Source organism: Ursus arctos, unplaced genomic scaffold (genome assembly GCF_023065955.2).
Source record: "Ursus arctos isolate Adak ecotype North America unplaced genomic scaffold, UrsArc2.0 scaffold_19, whole genome shotgun sequence".
Classification (NCBI taxonomy): domain Eukaryota; kingdom Metazoa; phylum Chordata; class Mammalia; order Carnivora; family Ursidae; genus Ursus; species Ursus arctos.
Window position 1 is genome coordinate 51,358,082 of NW_026622863.1, and position 21,552 is coordinate 51,379,633.

Consider the following 21,552-nt stretch of genomic DNA (forward strand, 5'->3'; position numbering starts at 1 on the left):
GTGGCCAATATGGGAACCTCAGGCAAAAATGGAACTTTTTTTTTTTTTTTTTTTTTTTTTTACTGTCCACACAGAATTCACCCTGGAGAGAAACCCAACTAAAGTGGTATCCCCAAGGACAGCTCAATCTTTTACAGACATTCATTCTGGAGAGAAATTCTGTTATTATGAAATCAATCCTTGGTAGACATAAGGGGATTGATGAAAGAGACAACCTCCACCACTGGTCAATATGCCACGGATGACTGCAACCATCAACAGGCCTTGATAGACTGGAAAACATTCAAACCAAAGAGAAACCCAATGGATATGGCAAGTATAATAAAACTTTCCATCAAGCCTCAACACAAAAGAATGCTTTCTGGAGAAAACCTAAGAATGTGACCAGTTGGGCTCAGTTCCACTGCAGTAATACAACCTTAAAGCATACTGACTGAAAACACGAAAACTAACTCCCTGCTCAAACCATACATCACAGGTTGGCAAGGGCACTACTCGTTACGTTCACATTCACTCATCAGGGTCCCTGACAACAGAACAGTCACTATCTCCAACATGGCTAACCACTAATATGAAAGATAGGAAGGGACATCTGAGGGTCTCACACCTCTCAATTGAATGCACAACCCAACAGAGCTGCAAGCTACTTCCTCTCACCACTCATTGGCCAAAATGAGTCACATTGAGGGTCTCATGAGGCTGAAGTCAACTGAAGCATGACTGGGGTTAGAGGGTCCACTACCAAGATGGCTCATTCATATGGTTGGCAAGTCGTTCCTGTCTAAAGGGTCTCTCCATGAGCTCCTGGAGTGTTCTCATGACATGGCAGTTGAATTCTCCCCCCCAGAACAAGCGATTTGAGAGTCCAAGTCACACACTGTCACTTATGCCATATTCTTTTGGTGACACAGACCATCACTGATTCAGTGTAGAAGAAAACTACACCAACAAGGGTGCGAACACCAAGAGATGAGGATCATTGGCAGCCCTCTTGAAGGCTGGTTACTACACCATTTAGGAAGCATGCGGAAAAGCTTTTGCTGGTCGTCCAACTTCATCAAGCACCAGGAAGTCCATACGGGCAAAGACTTGAGTGGCTACTGGGAAGCCCAGGAGTATAGGAGCCTCTGAGCCCAGTCAAAACCAGAGACTTCATGCTGGGAGAACTCTTGAGTGTGTAAGGGGTATGAGGAGGCCCTTGGGAGAGGTCAAGTACAATGGATTATACTGGACCGTGAGTACTGCCAAGATGAACCTCAATATATAGGGAACATTGTGGTACAGATGGACTAAAATGCCCCATAATCCTCTTTCCTCTTCCTGCATCCACAAACCTACATTTCTTAGGCTTCCTGCAGTTACACAAAGTCACACGATTGAGTTCTGGCTAATGGAATGTGGGCAGAAGTGATGATAACATAAAATGGCCTACATCATCTTTTTTGCTTGTTTCATCAGCCAGCTGGACAGAGGAGATTCAGCAGAAAATTCTGAGGAGGATGTAAGGAATAGCAAAGACCCAAGATCGAAGGAACCTGGGTCCCTGAATCCAGGACAGCCTTCTGGGAGGGTCACTTGACCACTTCACACTGTGCCATGAGCAAAAAAGACATCTGTATTGTGTTGAGCCATTGAGATCCTGGGATTGTTACTGCAGTTATAGTTACCTGCTGCTAAAGGATACATCTTTTTGTTTGTCTGTTTAAAATTTATTTATTTGAGAGAGAGAGAAAGCATAGGGGGGAGGAGCAGAGGGAGGGGGACAAAGAAACTCAAACAGACTCCATGCTGAGGAAACAGCCTGATGTGGGGTTTGATCCCAGGACCCTGAGATCAAGACCTGAGTAGAAACCAGAGATCAAGACACTTAACGACTGAGCTACCCAGATGCCCCAGATACATCTTTTTTTAAAAGTTTTTTTTAAACTTTTTTTTAAAAAAACTGAAATCGTGACTCTTGTGCAAATATGAAATGAACATGTGTCGAATATTTTATCAGTAAGATACAACCAGTTTTTTGAAGATGGAAGAGGGACCATAAGCAAGGAATACAAAGAATGCAGTTACAGATGCTGAAAAAGGCAAAGATCTGGATTCTCCCCTAGGACCTCCAGAAGGACATCAGCCCTGCTGACACTTTGATTTCAGTTCAGTGATACTGATTTCAGACTTCTGGCACCAGAACTGTGAATGAATACACTTCCATTGTTTTAAGCCATAAGTTTGTGGTAATTTGTTACAAGAAACAAATTCCTGTAATTTGTTACAGGAAACTCATACACTGTCCTTCATTCTGCTTCTCATGTGGTCTCCATTGTCTGACAAGTTCTCCCTTCATGGGGACAAGAAGGCTGCAGCTGTACTAACTGACAGCTAATCAAGGTTCAAAGTTCCATAGAAAATAGGAGCGCTAATAGTTCGGAAAGAACTACCTGCCCGGTGAAACCCATAGGTCGAAGTTCCTCCCGTATTGATCGTGAGTCAGTCGTGAGGGCCAAGGGGAATGGAACGCTGATATACCTGAGTCACGCATCCGCACTTGTCCAAACCACCTGGATTCAGAGTGGGGGCAGCCGAGAAACTTCCATACAGCCAACAGTGATTCCAGCTTGGACGCGTTGTCCCCCAAGGAAGGGCCGCCGGGCCAGTGCGTAGGTACGTGAGATGCGCACCGCCTCCCTGCCAGGCCCTACTGGACAAGGTCCATGGGGTTGTAAAGAGGACCTGCTGGCCAGAGAATGGACAGGGGTGAGGAGTGTGCAGAACAGTTCTTTCCCCAGATTCCTGTGTCTGAGACCCTGGCGACCCTGAGCGTCTGGGCGTGTGAATGAGGCAGGGAGGGGCTAAGGAAAAGGGCGGCGCGTACCCACGGCAACGGAGGACACTGCAGGGGTCGGGGGCAGCAGGACCATCCCTATAGAACACGAAGGACGCGGGCCTGCGGCTGGGGACCAACTACGCAGCTGCGCAGGCTCAGTGGGGAGCACCGCGAGGCGCAAGGTCGCGCCAGGGGAGCACCTCCATGGACACCCTGCCCTCACCCCCACCCAGTTCCCGCGGCTTGAGCTGGGTGCTGACCGGGGCGCTGTCCTAGCCCGGCCGCACCACGTGGACGCCCGGGCGTGCCGAGGGCGCTGAGCGAGACCAGCGGCTCCGACCCGGGCCCGCGGCTCCCCCCACCGCAGCGCCGCGCAGGTAGGGCAGGGCGGGGCCGGGCGCTCTCTCGGACCACCGAGAGCGAGGCCTTCGCGCCGCCCAGAGGGCCCCGGAAGTGGCTCTGCCGACCAGGGTCGGGGCGGAAGCGAGAGTCGGTGGGCGCGCGCCGCTGCCCCGAGTCGCCCGTGGCTCGTCCGCCCGCACCCTGTTTCACTGCCCGCTCTTCGGTTCCGTGAGCCTCCTCGGTCATTTACTTCTGTAGCATCCCTTCCTCCTGCTCGTTCATTCCTTCACGTGTTCATTCATCCCCCCGCTTTCTGGTTCCGCGCTCGGCGCCCTGAGCTGCACGGTCATCTGCTCCGATTCGTTTGCCCATCCATCCATCCATCCATCCATCCATCCATCCATCCATCCCCTGGGATGCGCCACCATTCCTTCCTCCGTTCATTCTTCGTTCACGCGGATTTCCTCACCGCGCTGCTTCAGGGCTCGCCAGGCCGGTTCGCGCTTCCAATCCTTTGCACGTGCCTTCCCCGCGCGAGCATCCAGCCTCCGCTCTCACTTGCCAGGTGTGCTCCAAGCCCAGCGCTTCCTGAGACCAAAACCCCCATTGGGCATCTCCTGAGCAGTGTCCCTCCCCTTCTAACACTCAGTATTTTTTTTCATCCAGCCCCCAATAGGGGAGAGCCCAGGCCTTGGGGGCTGGGGAGAGACACAAAGAGATGAGAGCCAGTTGGCGTGGGAGATGGGGCCTGACTGGGGCGGAGAGCGGGTGACCACAAACCATGGTGAGTAGGCATTCTAGGGGAAAACGTGGAGGACGAGGCTTTCAGGCAGAAAAAGGGCACACAAGGTCGGTGTGAAGACGGTGGGGAGGCTGGAGCAGTGAAGGCAATCGGGAACGACCCTCAGGGATTTGGATACTATCCCAAGATGGGCCGACTCCCAGGCAGGGAGGCCCAGCTAGAGGGGACAGAGGACTGGGCAGCTCCGAAGCATAGGTCTTGGCTGGAGGGATACCCCTGCCAGGCTCCATCCTTAGAAACATGGGAATCCTGAAGGCAGGTCTTCTGGTCTTTGAAGAAACAAAGGTTTTTATTGAATTCTGATGACTTGTAAAAAAAAACAAACAAAAAAAACTGTTGAGAGAAGTATAAATTCACATCTGTAAGAAATAATACAAATAGGTCCCATGTACCCTTTACCCAGTTTTGTCCAGTGGTAGCATTTTGCAAAACTGTAGTATGATAACCATCTATTCAAATGGATCAAGATCCTGAATATTTCCACCGCCTCTGATGCCTCCTCTTGCCCTTTTAGCCACACCTGCTTCCCTCCTGCCTCCACCTCCTCCTCAACCTTTGGTTTTCTGTTTTCTATTTCTACAATTTTGTCATTTCAACAATGTTATATACATGTAATCATATAATAAGTAACCTTTTGAAATTAGCCGTTTACTTTTTTTTATTAACCCTTTTAATGTGTACAGTCGCTGTTTTTTTCATATATTCACATTTTGTGCAACCATCACCAGTCTAATTCCAGAACATTTTCATCACCCTAAAAGAAACTCCATACCCATTCATCAAACTCCCCATTCCTTCTTCCCCAGCTCCTGGCAGCCATTAATCTACTTTATGTTTCTTACAGATTTGCCTCTCCTGGACATTTGAGATAAATAGAATCATATAATGTGAAGTCTTTTGTGTCTTGATTCTTTCATTTAGCATAGTGTTTTCAAGGTTTATGTATCTTATAGGCTGTATCTGTGTTTCATTCCTTTTTATGGCAGAATAGTGTTTGATTGTAGGTATCCACCACACTTTGTTTATCCATTCATCAGTTGATGGACATTGGCCTATTATCACTTTTTGGCTATTATAGTAATTATATATTATACATATGTATGTATACATATATGTATTATATATTATAGTAATACTTGTATGACATTCATGTGCAAACTTCTGCATGGATACTTTTTTTTTTTTTTTTTTTTTTTTGCGCTTCTCAACTCCTTGATATGTTTAAAACTTTGACCAGGGGAAAGAAAGAGGAAGAGAGAAAAAGAAATGGGGAAAAGCTCAAATTCTTCTTAGCAACAGTTTCCTCACGGCCAGTACCGGCACAGATCTCCATTTTTGAAAAATTTGAAAATACAAGATTAAGGAGGGAAAAAATGGAAAAAGGATACCCCAAGGGAGGTCGTATAGCTCTTTGTTTTCATTTGTGCAGTGGCCACCTGCCGAGAGCTTATGCTAAAGATATAGTAGAAAAACCAGTTTGCGAGCCCCGGGGGATATGGCACAGACTTCGCAGTATGAGCAGCTGGGAACCCTAAGCTAGCTGGGGCAGAAAGCCGCCCACCCAGATACCTGATTTTTCCTGCTGATAACCCACAGGGTCGGTACCAACATAGATAAGAATATGCTTTCCTTTGTTTGCTCAACCTTGATGTACTGTAGGCTTTAAGTCTTCCTTTGATTACCCTTGATTGTCTTTGTTTATTGCCAATAAAAATGTGAGGCTCTAGCTGCTCCGGACGATTGCATTCCGTGGAGCGGTTGGTCCCCTGCTCCCTGGTTTTTTTCACAGCTAACTGGTCGGTGCGTCATTCTTCGAATCGCTGCCTTACCGCTGCCTTACCGTGGCACATGTGTGTGCAAAAAAGCTGCCTGGACACATTTTCATTTATTGCTGGGTCACATGGGAACTCCGTTTAATCATTTAAGGAGGAACCCTGTTAACCATTTAAGGGACTGCCAGCGTGTTTTCCACATAGGCCACACCGTTTTACATTCCCACCAGCATCTGATTACTTTTGAACATTGGAAGCTCATTTAAATTTTTAAAAAAGCATGTTGGAAGGGGGTAGTCAAGCAAGATCTGTCTGCTAGCCAAATCTGGCTGTCCAGTTTGCAGACTTGGGCGTTCTATGTGGGGGATGAATGAGCCAAGAAGTTGAAGAAGCCGGGGTGGAGGCCCCTGAGAAAAGCAGGGATGGGGGAGGGGATGGTACAGAAGACCACAGACTGGGCACCTCCGTGTATCTCTCAAGCACATCGACACACAGGTGGGGACACTTGCTTCCTGACTCACTGATAGACACAAGCACCCAGGCCCGCAGACCCCACTTATTCCCAGAGGGCCCTCAGGAGGGGCCTTCATGGCCTGGCTGTGCTCACAGGCTCACCTTTGTGTCTCCAGGTCCAGAGGAAGTGCCCTGTCACATGTGGCTGCCCTGCCTGGGAAGGGGAATGATGGCTGCCCACAGGAGCAAGGCATCAGCTCTGGCCCCTGGGGTCCTTCAGAGCACACCATCCGCAGTGGTGGGTGAGCCCAGCTCTGAGACCCCTAGCCAGCGCTTCTGGGGGTTCTGCTATGAGGAGGAAGAGGGGCCCCATGAGGCCCTGGCCGGACTCCGAGAGCTGTGCCGCCAGTGGCTGTGGCCGGAGGCATGCCCCAAAGAGCAGATGCTGGGGCTCCTGGTGCTGGAGCAGTTTCTGGGCGTGCTGCCCCCTGAGATCAACAAATTCAGGGTGGGTCACACAGTGTGGAATTAATCAGTGATGGAGAACCAGCTAATAGCTCCTCGTAAGAGCCAGGATGCACCTCCAGGAGGACCAAATAATGTCAACTCTAGAATATCCAGACCCAGGCAGATTCCACCTGGGCCCTCGTACCTGGGGTGGGCTATGATGGGGAGGGGCCATGCTGGGCTTCCAGGTGGGCCTGGGCCCTGCAGGGCAGAGCTCAGCATCCCCACAGGGAAAAGGGTCCTGCAGTCTTCAGGTGTTTAGAGATGACAGACATGCAGACAGGAAGTCAGTGGGAGGACAGGCCCCTGCCTGGCCTCATCTCCTTCACATCCAACCCAGGAGTGATAGTTACCCCATCTGCTGCCAAGTCCAAGCAGCGGAGCACTAAGAACAAGACAGTTACAGGTGCCTCACACTTTGTATTATTTATTTTTATTTTATTTTTCACTTATTGTTTTATTAACTAATTATTTATAAATATTAATATTCATTTAGCCTATCCTATTTATTTTATTTTTCATTTTATTTATTTGCATTTATTTGTTATGTCGACACAAAATGAACAAACCTTTTAAAACATTTTAAAGTGAAAGGAAATGAGTTTTATTTGAGCCCAAGTGAGGATAGTTGCCCATGATGCAGTCTGCACAAAGAGGAGAATGCTCTGGGGAAGGGACATTTGGTATATGGTTATATATGTTTTTTTTTATTTTATTCTTTATTTTTAAAGATTTTATTTATCTGACAGAGAGACAGCCAGCAGGAGAGGGAACACAAGCAGGGGGAGTGGGAGAGGAAGAAGCAGGCTTCCCACTGAGCAGGGAGTCCGATGCGGGGCTCGATCCCAGGACCCTGGGATCACGCCCCGAGCCAAAGGCAGATGCTTAACGACTGACTAAGCCACCCAGGCTCCCCATGGTTATATATGTTTTTAAAGAGTTACAAATCATCATGATGAAGGATATTCCAGAAAGTTATAGACTTTATCTTTTTAGTATGTGAAGGTCGTATGACTTCAATCTTACGGGAACCAGAGTTTTTCTGTTTTTCTTATCTTTATGCTTAGAACGTTCCTTTTTTGTTTCTTGTTTGCTTGTTTGCTATTTTAACAAGTAGACATACAACAAGCACACACATGTGCTTGGGGCAGAGACAGAGCCCATGCTTTGAGGTTATGTGGAGTCATCTTGATCTTGGTAAAATATTAAAGTGTAGCTTCCCTGGGAGCCCTGGAGCAGGGCCCACAAATGTTAAATGTTGAAAATTTCCTTTATCATTTCCTCCTTTTGAGCAATAATTTTTTCCTTAGAAAGTATTGGTGATCAACCTTACGTTTGTATGTCCCTTGAAACCAGGGTGTGACTGACTTGTCTGCCTTGGGTCCATGAAACATCAAATCCCTAGTTGCTAGATATCTATATCTATCTATCTATCTATCTATCTATCTATCTATCTATCTATCAATCATCTATCTATATCAAATGAAAATGAATGAATATACGTATATATTCATTCATTCATTCATTCATTCATTCATTCATTCACTTTCATTCGTTTTTACCAACAGTTCCTCGTTGTGAGATAGGGAAACTGAAGAACCCCATGAAAACCTACTTTTTGCCCCTTTTCCTGCTTCTATTCTTGCTAGGACCTGCACCCTCACTTTGCACACACCTCAGAATGCAAATAGGGTATGTCTTCCTTGTAGGGGACAAGTAGTTAATGATTTCTCTAGAATAGATAATACCTAAGGAAGGACCAGGTGAGAATGACGGGATGAAGCCATCATATGTGTATCCAGGCCAACGGGGCTAGACGTCTCCACGCCAAGACCCCCTGACTCCAAGGAATAACACCTGGGCCTTCATCTTTATTCTAGTCAGTTCCTGGATGCCTGGGGGACACATACCCTAGATCTTCATCCTCAGTAAAAGCCCCCAGACCCCAAACAACGAGGAGACTCATACTCTTTCCCTTTCTGAGTCTCCCAGACACTCCGTCTCTAACTGCTATCTCTATATCTTCAATAAATTCTGCTCTCACTTCTTGCTGGCTCACATTTGATTTCCAACCTACATGAAGCCAAGGACCTTCTTATCTGGTCCTGTGGGACCACCTCTGGGTCCCTGGACATGGCCTGCTGGCATCATTTGGGGGGAACTTATGGTACGTAAATGGTGGGAAGCTTAAAAGTGATATATGTTCTCTGTTAAAGTCCAATTGATGAGCAAACACAGTACGTGTGCCTGGCTTAGATCATCTGGTTTTGCACTTGGAAAAACATTTATAACACAGATACATGGATGGTAAAAGAATTCCAATAAGTACAGTTTGAAGGAACCAATGCAAACTTGGAATAGACTTGAACAGAGAGAACGGAAAAATCCAAAGAATCCTTCACATACACCTTGACAAAAGAGTAAGGAAATGTATGATTATTTATGAGGAAAGATGGAGCGTGTGTATTGAGCAAACGTAGATGTCACATACATGTTCTGTATTTATGGAGGTTTCTGTGATCTGTCCCACATAACCAACCATGTGGCCCTGCATACACACAGGCCGGCTAAGGAATGTTGTTTGTGAGACTCGTGCTGTGTGAATAACCCTGGGAGCCTGGTTGCTTGAAGTATATTATCTGACCTCCAGGTCAGAACTGGCCCTTCTGGTTTGGGTGCCAAGAGCTACAAATCTTGTCTCACGCTTCCTCCTGCTCCAGGCAGGCCTGGCCCCCCAGAATGGAATCTGGGAGGGAAGGCAGACACACAGAGCCCAGGCTCCTTGAAAATACAGAAACATGATACCACGGAAATGCAGTTCACTCCAAACTGCACGCAGGCAAATGATGTTTAATTTCAAACCCTCTTCTCTGCCCTATAAATATGGCCTTACAGGGATATCAGTTGGAAGTCTCACTTGAGTGGAGGACACTCGGCCCAGGCCTCTCAGTCAGGACCGCAGCCTGGCTGTGTCCACAGGGCTTCCTCAGCTCACAAGGTTGGATGTTGTAAGTACCCAGTTTTAAGGATTCTATTTATTTATTTGAGAGAGAGAGAGAGAGAGAGAGAGACCAGGAATGGGGGGAGGGGCAGAGGGAGAGGGAGAAGCAGGCTCCCCACTGAGCCGGAAGCCCGATGTGGGGCTCGATCCCAGGACCCCAGGATCATGACCTGAGCTGAAGGCAGACACTTAACTGACTGAGCCACTCAGGAATCCCATGCAACTCTTGATCTCAGGGTTGTGAGTTCAAGCCCCACATTGGGTATACAGATTACTTAAAAATAAAAATAAAAATCTTAAAAAAAATTCTCTGTCTCCTGTCTTTTCCTCTGGGTGCTTTGTAGCCCTCTGGAAGAAGAGCAGGCAGTGGGTTGGGGATTTGTCCTGGTGCTTATTCTTGGAGGAGGGGGTGTGGATTGAGGATTTCTAGTGTCTGCCTGTCTTCCTCCTCCTTTTCCTCATTATTCTGACCATTGGGAAGGGGGTCAGGTGTCTTAAATTTTTGTTCATCTGTACCTCTTTCAATCCAGTCCCTTCCTATGATGCATCTTTATTATGGAGTAACGTAAAAGTCTGAATGTAGGAAATTTTATCCCAGATCATGGGAACTTGAAAAACATTTGGGTTACTTTTTATCCTTCTGAGTTTTAGAATGCCCAATTTTTATAAGCACTCGCCTTTAAACCAATGAAATAGAGCTCCTCTACAAATTTGATTCAGCAATACCATCCATACCATACCATAGAGAAAATACTTCCCATTTATAACACACACAGATACATGTACACAAACAAGGTGCAAACAAAATTTAGCCTTTGTTTCACAATTATCTGTGCAGAGGACATTAAAGGCGCAATTTCCAAATATACCCCTTTTATGAAAACAAATCCGATGGTAAGATAGCATTATAATTTATGGATCCATTTATCAGTTATCTTCCATTTCCAGTTAGTACATGGCCCGTTGTGTGCAAAGATACCAAACGCTCTAGCAACGAACAAACCAAATGAAGCCCAGAGCACCTCTGGGATTGTTGGTTCTTCCCCAAAAGTTGAGGACTTCACTGACGTAACCAAATGGCTTCCTAATTTCTGGTTAGTCTTACAGTTGGCTTTCTGTAATTGTGCACACACAAAAACGAATTGAGACATGTCAAAAGAACCCCATTGGGGCCACCTGAGACTCAGGTTATCCTTACCTTTTCCCACTGCGGTGAGCACTTGCAAGTAGAGGCTCTGAATGTATGTACAGAGAGTCTGCCTGAGTTTCCTGGGTGGTTGTTGGCTTTCTGGGTGTTTTTCTGGCTTTTGAAGCACAGTTTGCCATTCCTTTTAGTTTTGGTTTTATTTTTAGAATAAGGTTTCAATAAGATCTAAGGATATTAAGAGTGGTGGATCGAGAGGGAGCTGCTTGTCAGTGTTACTTCCGCACGGCCGTGATAGGCTCTCTGTGCCTCCGTTTCTCCTTGTAAGGTCTAGGACCATGGAGGGGCTTGGAGCACCGCGTGATCAATCCTTACTGTGCACCCTGGATGAGCCAATCATTAATTGCCTTACGAGATGGGACATTCCAGTGGGACAGCTACATGTCTGGGGAATATCCTCAGACACTTCTGCTAGGCTTTCATTCACCTGAAAGCACCATTTAACTCGAAGGGGCAAGTGTCCTTTCTCTTTGGAGCTGAGTTATTCAGTCTCCCATATTTCTAACCAGAAAATTTACTCAAGCCTTCTATATTAATAACATCCATTAGCATAATGCCAAATTAAAACAATCAACCCATCAACTTCCCCGCTCCCAGGTTGTTCCCACCTAGAGGACATTAACGGTAACCTTTAACACTTCAAATACAAGTCAAGATTGTCAACTCAAATTGAGGAGGTCCAGAGAGCAGGACATCACCAGACACACCTGTGAGGTGCTCAGGAGCCGGAGCGACACAGAGGCCCAGGCTCGTACGGTGTGCTGAGTTCTAGATGATTCCCAGGTGTTCTCTTAAATAAATAAAAAAATACAATCTTTTAAAAAAATGAGTTACAAATCATCCTAATGAAGGACATTCCAGCAAGTTTCAGACTTTATCTTACTGTTTTAGTATGAGCAAGTCTATGAATTTAATCTTATGGGGCCCAGGGAGGATTTTTTGTTTCTCTTATCTTTACGTTTGGAATGCTCCTTTTTGTTTTGTTGTTGTTTTAATGAAGCAGACATACAATGTGTGCTCAGGGCAGAAACAGAGCCCATGCTTTAAGGTTTTGTGCGGTCATTTTGACGTTAGTAAATGTTAAAGTGTAGCTTCCCTGGGAGCCCTGGAGCAGGGCCCACAAAAATTAAAAGTGGAAAATTTCCTTGATCAGTTAGTATTTATTACATTAATTTAATTTAATTTTTATTTTAAAATTGTATTTCTTGTATTTTAAGTCATTTCACTTGCTAATGTTATTTGTTATAGTTTGCTACTTTAGTATTTTTTAAATTATCGTTTTTATTATTTATTGCTTAGTTTATTAATTATGCATAATTATTGATTATGGTTATTGATGAGGCTCCCAAAGGCCTTGGAGTTTTGCCCTTTGTCCCCACCCCCTGCAGGCCCCCCCTTCTGGGAAGGACAAATAATAGGGAAGAGGTCAATGCCCCTTGCTGCCCCCTTGCCGCCCTCGCCCTGGCTTGGGCTTTATCACCCCAGACATTCACTGGCTGGAGCGAGGCTGAACATCATGTCCACACTTGGGGCCTTCCTGATGCTCTGGGGTGAGGATGCTGGGGCCGGGGTCCCTTGGGGAGGGAGGGAGGAGGAGGGATAGGAATGGGGGCCTCACACGTGTGGTCTCTACAGGTCTCTCACTGGGCCCAGCGACTGAGGCGGCCATAGGTGAGTCCGGGTGGGGTCTTGGGGGAAAGTGGGCACCTGCAGAGGGGGGCCCCTGTCCTGGGGCCCAGCACTGACCTCCACCCACCACGCAGCATTCGAGACCCGGCCAAACCTGTGGGCAGAGGCTGAATCGCTGCTGGAGCCCTGGGCCAACTTGACGCTGACGTGCCAGGCCCGCCTGGAGACCCCTGATTTTGAGCTGTTCAAGGATGGGGTAACCCAGGAACTTGTGCACCTTAACGTACCCGCCATGGAGCACCGGTTCCTGCTAGGAGCAGTGACGAGTGACACCCGGGGCCTCTACCGCTGCCGCTCTGGCATGAACAGAGGATGGACCCAGTTGAGCAACCTCATGGAGGTGACTGGAGCAGGTGAGCAGGGGCTTTAACAGAGCCACGAGACAGTGGGGAGAGGGCTGCTGGGGAGGCCTCCCTTCCTCCACTCCTCACTCTCCTGGTCCTGCTTTTCTGACCTGGGGGTGCGGGTGGCTGGGGGGGGGGTGTCTCTGAACAGCTAGGTGGCCTTTGGCAAGTCATCTGACATCTCCGATCCTGTTTCTTCATCTGTAAAATGAGGACGATGTTTGCACTGATCCCAGAAGGTTGTGAGAAATATATAAATGACTGAATCCCCAGAAAGTGCTTGGGAAAAGCTCAGCACATTTCCTTTAACGTATCTTCTTCTTGTTTAATGCCCCTGTCTCCTCCTGTCCCTGCCTCCCTTTCCTCTATCAATGTCTTCCATCTTCCTGGCTCCCTCATATTTATTTTATTCCTTCCTTCCTTCCTTCCTTCCTTCCTTCCTTCCTCCCCCCCTTCCTCCCTCCCTTCCTTTCGATTTATTTACTTTAGAAAGAGCGAACATATGGGGGAGGAGCAGAGGGAGAGGGAGAGGGAGAGAGAGAATCCTTTTTTTTTTTTTTAAAGATTTTATTTATTTATTCGACAGAGATAGAGACAGCCAGCGAGAGAGGGAACACAAGCAGGGGGAGTGGGAGAGGAAGAAGCAGGCTCATAGCAGAGGAGCCTGATGTGGGGCTCGATCCCATAATGCCGTGATCACGCCCTGAGCCGAAGGCAGACGCTTAACCGCTGTGCCACCCAGACGCCCCGAGAGAGAGAATCCTTAAGCAGACTCCCCACTGAGCGTGGAGCACCCCCCCCCCCCCACCGCCCCGCCGCCCAGATCATGACCTGAGCTGAAATCAAGAGTCAGAAGCTCAACCCAGTGAGCCACCCAGGTGGCCCTCCCTCCCACTTTCATGAGTGTGGAAGTCCAGGTCTGGCTGGGCCTTGCATGTCTCCCAAGGCATTCAGAACCACCCATCAACCCTGTTCCACCTGCAGTATCCCTACCCCCACCTTTGCTCTCAACTGAGCCCGTGTCCTGGATCACGCCGGGTCTGAAGACAAAGCTGCTGTGCCATGGAGGGTTTCATGGCGTGACCTTCCTGCTGAGGCGGGAAGGTGATGATCAATTTTTGGAAGTGGCTGAGGCCCCTGAACACGCAGAGGCCACCTTCCCAGTCCATCAGCCTGGCAATTACAGCTGCAGCTACCGGACCCATGAAGCAGGTGTGCCCTCGGAGCCCAGTGCTACTGTGACAGTCGAGGAGCTGGGTGAGTGTGTGGGCCATCCTAGAGGGCTTCCTGGGGTAGGAGTCTCCTGGAGGACAGAGGTGCGTTTACCTTGATCCCCAATCCTGAATACCCTTGCCCAGGACTGGGTCTGGGAAACAGCGGTCACAAGGCTGGGTGGATCACACCTGACCTGAATACTGACACTGAGGCGCCATGGGAATGGGCCACAAAGAAGGGTGTTCCTGGGGCTGCCACAGAGAGGGCGGAAGTCTAGAGGTCTGACCATAGCTTTCTCAGGAACAGTCAAACAACGGCGGTATCTGAGACCCTAGCCCCAGCAGCCCTCCTGCCTTGCAGAAGCACCGTTGCCACCCACGCTGAGTTTCCAGAGAGAGTCTGCAGCTGTCCTGCGCCCGGGCGCCGGCGCGACCCTCACCTGCGTGGCGCCCCTGAGCGGCGTGGAATTCCAGCTACAGCAGGGCGAGAAGGAGCTGCTGGTACCCAGAAGCTCCACCAGCCCAGACCGCATCTTCTTTGACCTGAACGCTGTGGCTCTAGGGAACGGCGGTCTCTACACCTGCCGCTATCGGCTGCATGGCGAGCAAACCTGGTCCTCTGACAGTGCACCTGTTGAGCTGCTGCTGAGCGACGGTAAGCCTGGCAGCCACAGGCCGGGACATGGGCATGGGGGTGGGAGGGCCAGAGCGCTCTGCTCAGGGAGGGACCCAGGGAAGGGTCCCCCAGAACTGGAGGGCTCTGGTTGGGGCCCAATCCCAACTCATCCGCCCAGCCTCAGTTTTCCCAGCTGAGAATGGGACAATGAGCTCAGCAACCCCAAGGCTCCAATAAAAATAACTGGGTCAACAGGCAAATCTGGCACAGGCCATGCAGGCACCGCCACCTAGCCCGGGGTCCCCTCTTGCCTCCTGGGTCTGGGTAGGCGCCCCGAGGTCTCTTTGTTGAAGGGAGCCAGGCTGGGGGCTGCAGGGCCTGCCAAGGACCGGGAGCATAGACCCCAGGAGAGGATCCCCGCCCGCGGTGGAGCACGCGTGCTCCTGCAACCGCAAATCCTGGGCTTGTTGACAAAACTCGACCCCTTCTCCATGTCTGTTTTTATAGACAAACAAATTAATAAGGAATAGTGTAGGGCTGTGTGTGAGGGATCGGTGAGGTCTGGAGGGTGATGTAGTTTTAGGCGGAGGGGGACCGGCGGGCCTCCTGGGGCGGGGGGAGCAGAGGGGGCCGCGCTGACTCTTTCAGGCAGAAGGCGCGAGGGTGGATCGCATGTGAAGCCCAAGCCTTCCTTTCGGTGTCCGGATCAGCCCGTGTCCTCCCCGCAGAGACGCTCCCGGCGCCGGAGCTCTCGGCCGAACCCGCGACTCTGCACCCCGCGCCTGGCGCGCTGGTGCAGCTGCGGTGCCGGGCACCCCGGGCCGGCCTGCGCTTCGCCCTGGTGCGCGAGGACGCCAAACGCCGAGTGCACGCTGTTCTGAGCCCCGCGGGGACAGAGGCCACCTTCGAGCTGCGGGACGTCTCGGTGGTGGACTCCGCCAACTACAGCTGCGTCTACGTGGACACGGCGCCACCCTTCGAGGGCTCGGCGCCCAGCGCGCTCCTGGAGCTGCGCGTAGATGGTGAGCGGGCTGGGGGCCCCCAGCCGTGAGCAATGATGGTGCAGAAGGGAGTGTACTGGGCCTTGGTCCTGCCCGCACAGCAGACCCTTCAGACCAATGGAATTTCGGCTGCCGATGGTCTAGGGGACACCTGGCATTCGGCTTATCTCCCCTGCGCTCTCTGCCGGGAACACCGTTTCCCTCGGCTATTTCTTCCTTTCCCTCACCTGTACTGAGGCCCTGACTGCCAAATGCTGGGGACCCCAGAAGTCTCAGAGCAGGCCCGGCTCTAGGGAGCTTGCAAGGTCTTGGGGAAGAGGGTGACGCGGAGGATAAGAGGAGGAGCCATGTCCGCTCAGGCCCAGGAAAAGGAGGAAAGCTGTGTGAGGACAAAGGGTAGCATCCTCCCTCGAGGGATGGAGCAGCCAGCAGGCCTGGGTTTAGTGGGAGGCAGGAAGGCGGAGGGGGCTGGGGCAGCTGCTACCTGAGGGGAGGACCTCACTTGACAGACCGGGCTGCTCTGCCCAGGACCCCCTCCCAGGCCACGGCTCCAGCCCCTGTGGAGTGGGGCGGTGGCTCCCGGACGCGATGCCGTCCTGCGCTGTGAGGGCCAGGTGCCCGACGTCGTGCCCGAGGTCACCTTTGAGCTGCTGCGGGCAGACGAAGAGGAGCCTTCAACCACGCTCTGGACCAGCCACCCCTCAGCAGACCTTGTACTGACCTATGTGGGGCCCCAGCACGCAGGCAACTACAGCTGCCGCTACCGCTCGTGGTCGCCGAAAGCCTTCGTGTCTGAGCTCAGCGACCCGGTGGAGCTCCAGGTGGCAGGTGAACTTTTTCCTCTGTTTCTGTGAGCTGGGTTCCTCTTTTTGCCCTTTCCCCAGATTGTTACTCTACCAGGAGGGTCCCTTCCCTGCACCTCCTCCCAGCACATGGGCTAGTGCGCCTTGTCTGCTGGGTTATGAGGGAAGTTGCAGGTAGGGAAAGGACACATGCAAAGGCCCTGGAGCAGAGAGTGGTTTGGTCAGCTAGAGCACCTAGAGGGAGGCCTAGGTATGGGAGGGGTCTTGGCTGGCAGCTGACCAAGCTACTTCCTTCCTGAGGGGTCTCAGTGAGGTCTGCCCTGATTTCACGAGGGAGGAGGACACACGATGCCTCCCTCCCCAACCATTTCTCTTTTGTCAAATTTGTCTAGGAAGTTGACCCAGCTGCAGACGCAGGCCGCTAATGGTATCTTTGGCAAGTAGTTTCTCCAGTCTGGCTCTGACCCCTCATGCTGCAGCTAGAGGCTGGACTCCCCCTGGAAGTGCTGGACTATCCCCTCATTCCTCCTGGAAATCAATAAAAATGTGAAGAGAGACTTTAAAAGGTGTCCTCGGCTAATGGCAGCCCTGGTGCAGAGGGCTGTACTTCCAGGGCTGAAGGAAGTGGGCTGGGATCTTGTGTCCTAAAGGTGGACACGGGCTCTGGGTTATATCCTCCTGAGAATATAGAGGCTAAGGACTAGCTACTTGGGGCCATATTTTTCAAGATTACCTTTTGCTTTCTTCAAGCTGCCTCCTACTCTCCAGGCAGCTCTGCCTGGTCCCCGACAGGTCTGGGTAGGTAGCTCCCCAGACATAGCTAACCCCACCTTGACTAAATGGGTCCCCACACTGGGAGGCACTGCAGAGACGCTGCATTTTGTAGTTTTGTTTTCTGGACTGAGTGGCCACCAGCTGCTGGGGCTGGAGTCTGTCCCCAAAGCCTAGGTCTCTCACATTGGAGATTGAAACTGTTGTAGGAGTGGGACTCTTTATTCTTTCCCACTTCCCCTCATATCTAAGGCCCTTTGCCTGACCCAGTACCCCCCTGGACCATTTCATTGCCCAGTCCACTTAGAGCTTGGCCCTCAAGGTACAGGCATACCAGTAAGTGTGTATTAGCATTATCAACTAATAGTTAATACATTTTGTTTAAGGAATTTGCCTATTTCATCTAAGTGGTCTGATTTACTGGTATAGAGTTGTTCACAATGTTCCTGTATTTGTTTAATGCTTCCAGGGTCTGTAGGAATGTCACCTCTTTCATGCTTGATATTGTGTCCCTTCTACCCACCCCCTCACTACTCCCCCTCTGTCAGTCTAGCTAGGGGTTTACCAGTTGTATTAATCTTTTCAAAGAACTAAATAACTTTTGGATTTGTTCATTTTTTTCTATGGTCTCTTTTCTACTTTGTGGATCTCTACTTGTATCATTATTATTCTCTTATACTTCTGAATTAATTTGTTCTTTTTCACTTTCTTCAAGAAACAAAGATCATTGATTTCTTGGGGGTAAACATCAGTAACAGCTCATTATTAGGCTTAAAAACAAGTTTGTATTAGTTTAAATATTAGGAAATTACTTCTTTGTGGATAAAAAATAATTGGCAATATTTAAATACTGGCAACTTCATCAATTATATCCAGTTGATTGGTGGTGTTTAGTTTTTCTGTATCCTGATTGCCTATCTGCTTATTTTGTTGATTCTAGAAAGAGGGTGTAGACATCTCCAATTATAATTATGAATTTATTTACTATTTTCTCCCAGTTCTATCAGTTTTTGCTTCCTATATTTTAGGGCTTTGTTGTTAGATACATATTTGGAATTGTTATGCCTTCTTGGTGGATTGACCTTTGTCATTATGTAATGTCCCTCTTTATCCCTGGTAATTTTCCTTTTTCTGAAGTCTACTTGGTATGGTATTAATATAGTCACTCTAACATTCTTTCATTAATTTTTGTATTATGTATCTTTCTCCACCCTTTTTTCAATTAATTTTTTTGAGTATAGTTGACATGCGTTACATTAGTTTCAGGTGTACAACAGTGATTTGACAAGTTTATACATTATGCTATGCTCACAAGTGTAGCTACCATCTGTCACCACACAATACTACTACAATGTCATCGACTATATTGCTTATGCTGTGCCTTTTATTCCCGTGACTTATTTATTCCATAATTGGAAGCCTGTACCTCCTACTCCCCTTCACCCTTTTAAACTTACCTATATCATTACATTTAAAGTGGGTTTATTTTTTAAAGAGAATTCATTCTGGAAAACTCTTTTAATTGGTGTGTTTAGATCATTTACATGTAATATAATTACCGATATATTTGGATTTGGGTCCATCTTTTTCTTTTGTTTTCTTTGTTCCTTCTGTTATCGCTCTGTTTCCCTTTACCTGCCTTCTTTTGGGGTGGTTTAAATATTTTCTAGAGCTACATTTTATTTATGTATTTTAAAAAGATTTTATTGACACACACAGAGAGAGATAGTGGAGCGCCAGCGGGAGTGGGGGGAACAGAGGGAGAGGGAGAAGCAGGCTACCAACTGAGCAGGGAGACCGACATGGGGCTTGATCCCAGGACCCTGAGATCATGCCCTGAGCCAAAGCAGATGCTCAACTGACTGAGCCACCCAGGTGCCCCTTATTTTATTTTTTAAAACATTTTATTTATTTGAGAGAGAGAGAGAGAGTGAGAGAACACAGGCAGGGGAAGTGGCAGAGGGAGAAGCAGGCTCCCCATTGAGCAGGGGGCCTAATGTGGGGCTCAATCCCAGGAGTCCTGGGATCATGACTTGAGCTGAAGGCAGATGCTTACTAAACCACTCAGGTGCCCCTAGAGCTCCATTTTAATTCATGTACTGGGTTGATCTCTTTGTAGTGTGTGTGTGTGTGTGTGTGTGTGTGTGACATTTCTCTAGGGATTACAATCTGCATACCTCACTCTTCACAGTCTACATAGAATTAATATTATACCACTTGTGAAATGTAGAAACCTTATCACTATATAGGTCTCTTTACCCTCCCCTCTAATTTTTTAAAAAATTTTGTACACTAATGGTTCTTCTTTGGGATATAATGTATATGCATTAAAATATACAAATCTCAAATATATCACTGAATGAATTTTGATACTCTCCCCTCTTTATGTTGTAGTCATATGTACTACATTGATATACATTGAAAACTACCAATGTTATAAATGTTTTCTTTTTTTAAAAGATTTATTTATTTATTTATTTATTTATTTATTTATTTAATGTGATAGAGACAGTGAGAGAGGGAACACAAGCAGGGGTGGGTGGGAGAGGGAGAAGCAGGCTTCCCGCTGAGCAGGGAGCCCGATGCGGGGCTCGATCCCAGGACTGCTTAACGACTGAGCCACCCAGGTGCCCCATAAATTTTGTTTTCAACAGTCATGTATATCTTTTTTTTTTTTTTAAACACTCATGTATATCTTAAAGATTAAGTATTTGCAATGTGTTACTCTTTCTTCATTACCAAAGTTCCAGTTTTCCTTCTGCTATCACTTCCCTTCTACCAAAACAACCCTTTTAGCCTGCTGGCCAAAGACTGTTAGTTTTGCATCATTTGAAAATGTTTTTATTTTGCTCCCCTTCTTGATGTGTATTTTCATTGAATATAGAATTTTGGATTGACACGGTTTTTTTTTCCAGCACTTTAAACATGTTGTTTCTCTGCCTTCTGGCTTTCACTTTTCTGACAAGAAACCCATACTTTTTTGCATTGATCTTTATAGGACGCATAGTTTTTCACAGACTGTTTTCAAAATTTTAAAATTTGTTTTCAGCAGTTTGATTATGATGTATCTAGGCATGGATTTCTTTGAGATTATGCTGTTTTGGTTTGAGATTTCTGAACCTGTAAATTGATACCTTTTGCCAAATTGAGAAAGCTTCCAGTAATTATTTCTTCAAATATTCTCTCTGCTATTATCACAAAGAATGTGGTACATTTCCAACTACATGTATAGTCTTATTAGTTCCTGTGATTCTGTTCCCTAATAAGGATGTCATGAGCTGTCTGGTTCCAAACTATCACATCTTCCTAATGCACTGTTCTTTTTATAAAAACAAACAAACAAACATAGTGATCCTATGACGCTAAAATGCTTTTTTTGTGTCAACACCTATTTTGTTGAAATTAATATAGCTCTGTTGTCGTTCTTCAGATTCATGTCTGCCTTATATATCCTTTTCTATTCCTCTACCCTCAAGTTTCCCATTTTTTTTTTAAGATTTTATTTTTATTTATTTGACAGAGATAGAGACAGCCAGCGAGAGAGGGAACACAAGCAGGGGGAGTGGGAGAGGAAGAAGCAGGCTCATAGCAGAGGAGCCCGATATGGGGCTCGATCCCAGAACGCCGGGATCACGCCCTGAGCCGAAGGCAGACGCTTAACCGCTGTGCCACCCAGGCGCCCCAAGTTTCCCATTTTAGATGTGTTTCTTCTAAAGAACATATGTCTGGATTTGAAAGAAATCCAATGTTAGTATTTTCTTCTTACTTTGTTTGTTGAATATAGTGGCGCTTATTGAAATTACTGACATATTTGGATAGGCTTTCAAATCTCAGTGTCTCCAGTCCTGGCAGTGTAAACTTGGCCACGTCCCTCCTCTATAAAATGGGGATGGTCATCCTGCCCTCAGAGTGTTGTGAGATGATGTACATAGATTATCTGGCAGACTGAACAACACATGTAGATCCTTAATAAAGATTCCTTTTTTCCCCTGACTTCCTCCCCCTTTAGACAAACATGGGAAGACACATATGTCATGACAAAGTGGGTGCTGGAGATGCTCAAAGCACCAAGGGGTGGAGATTCAGCTCTTCAGTGCCAAAGACCAGGAAAGTGGGGGGCAGAAAGAGGTGGAGATTGGTACTACAAGCCAGTGGCCAGGTTCTGGGTTGGGTGCTGCACAAGGCAGGTCACCTTATTCCTGCTTTACAGATGAG

At 47.9% G+C, this 21,552-nt stretch overlaps 2 protein-coding genes across 2 annotated transcripts in view; one reads left to right on the forward strand and one right to left on the reverse strand.

The window, feature by feature from the left end:
* Positions 1-21,552, reverse strand: part of ZSCAN22 (zinc finger and SCAN domain containing 22) — a 46,477-nt gene that overhangs the window by 14,582 nt on the left and 10,343 nt on the right. The window contains exon 3 of the transcript XR_008960027.1: positions 2,521-2,724. The gene's annotated coding sequence lies outside the window, so the exon portion shown is untranslated. The remainder of the gene's footprint in view (positions 1-2,520; positions 2,725-21,552) is intronic.
* Positions 40-17,131, forward strand: A1BG (alpha-1-B glycoprotein). Its single transcript, XM_048223546.2, has 10 exons — positions 40-2,655; positions 9,590-9,702; positions 12,288-12,449; positions 12,535-12,570; positions 12,663-12,941; positions 13,917-14,189; positions 14,508-14,801; positions 15,491-15,784; positions 16,292-16,591; positions 16,959-17,131. The coding sequence occupies exons 3-10, from the start codon at positions 12,329-12,331 to the stop codon at positions 16,964-16,966; spliced, it is 1,605 nt and encodes a 534-aa protein (XP_048079503.1). The 5' UTR covers positions 40-2,655; positions 9,590-9,702; positions 12,288-12,328; the 3' UTR covers positions 16,967-17,131.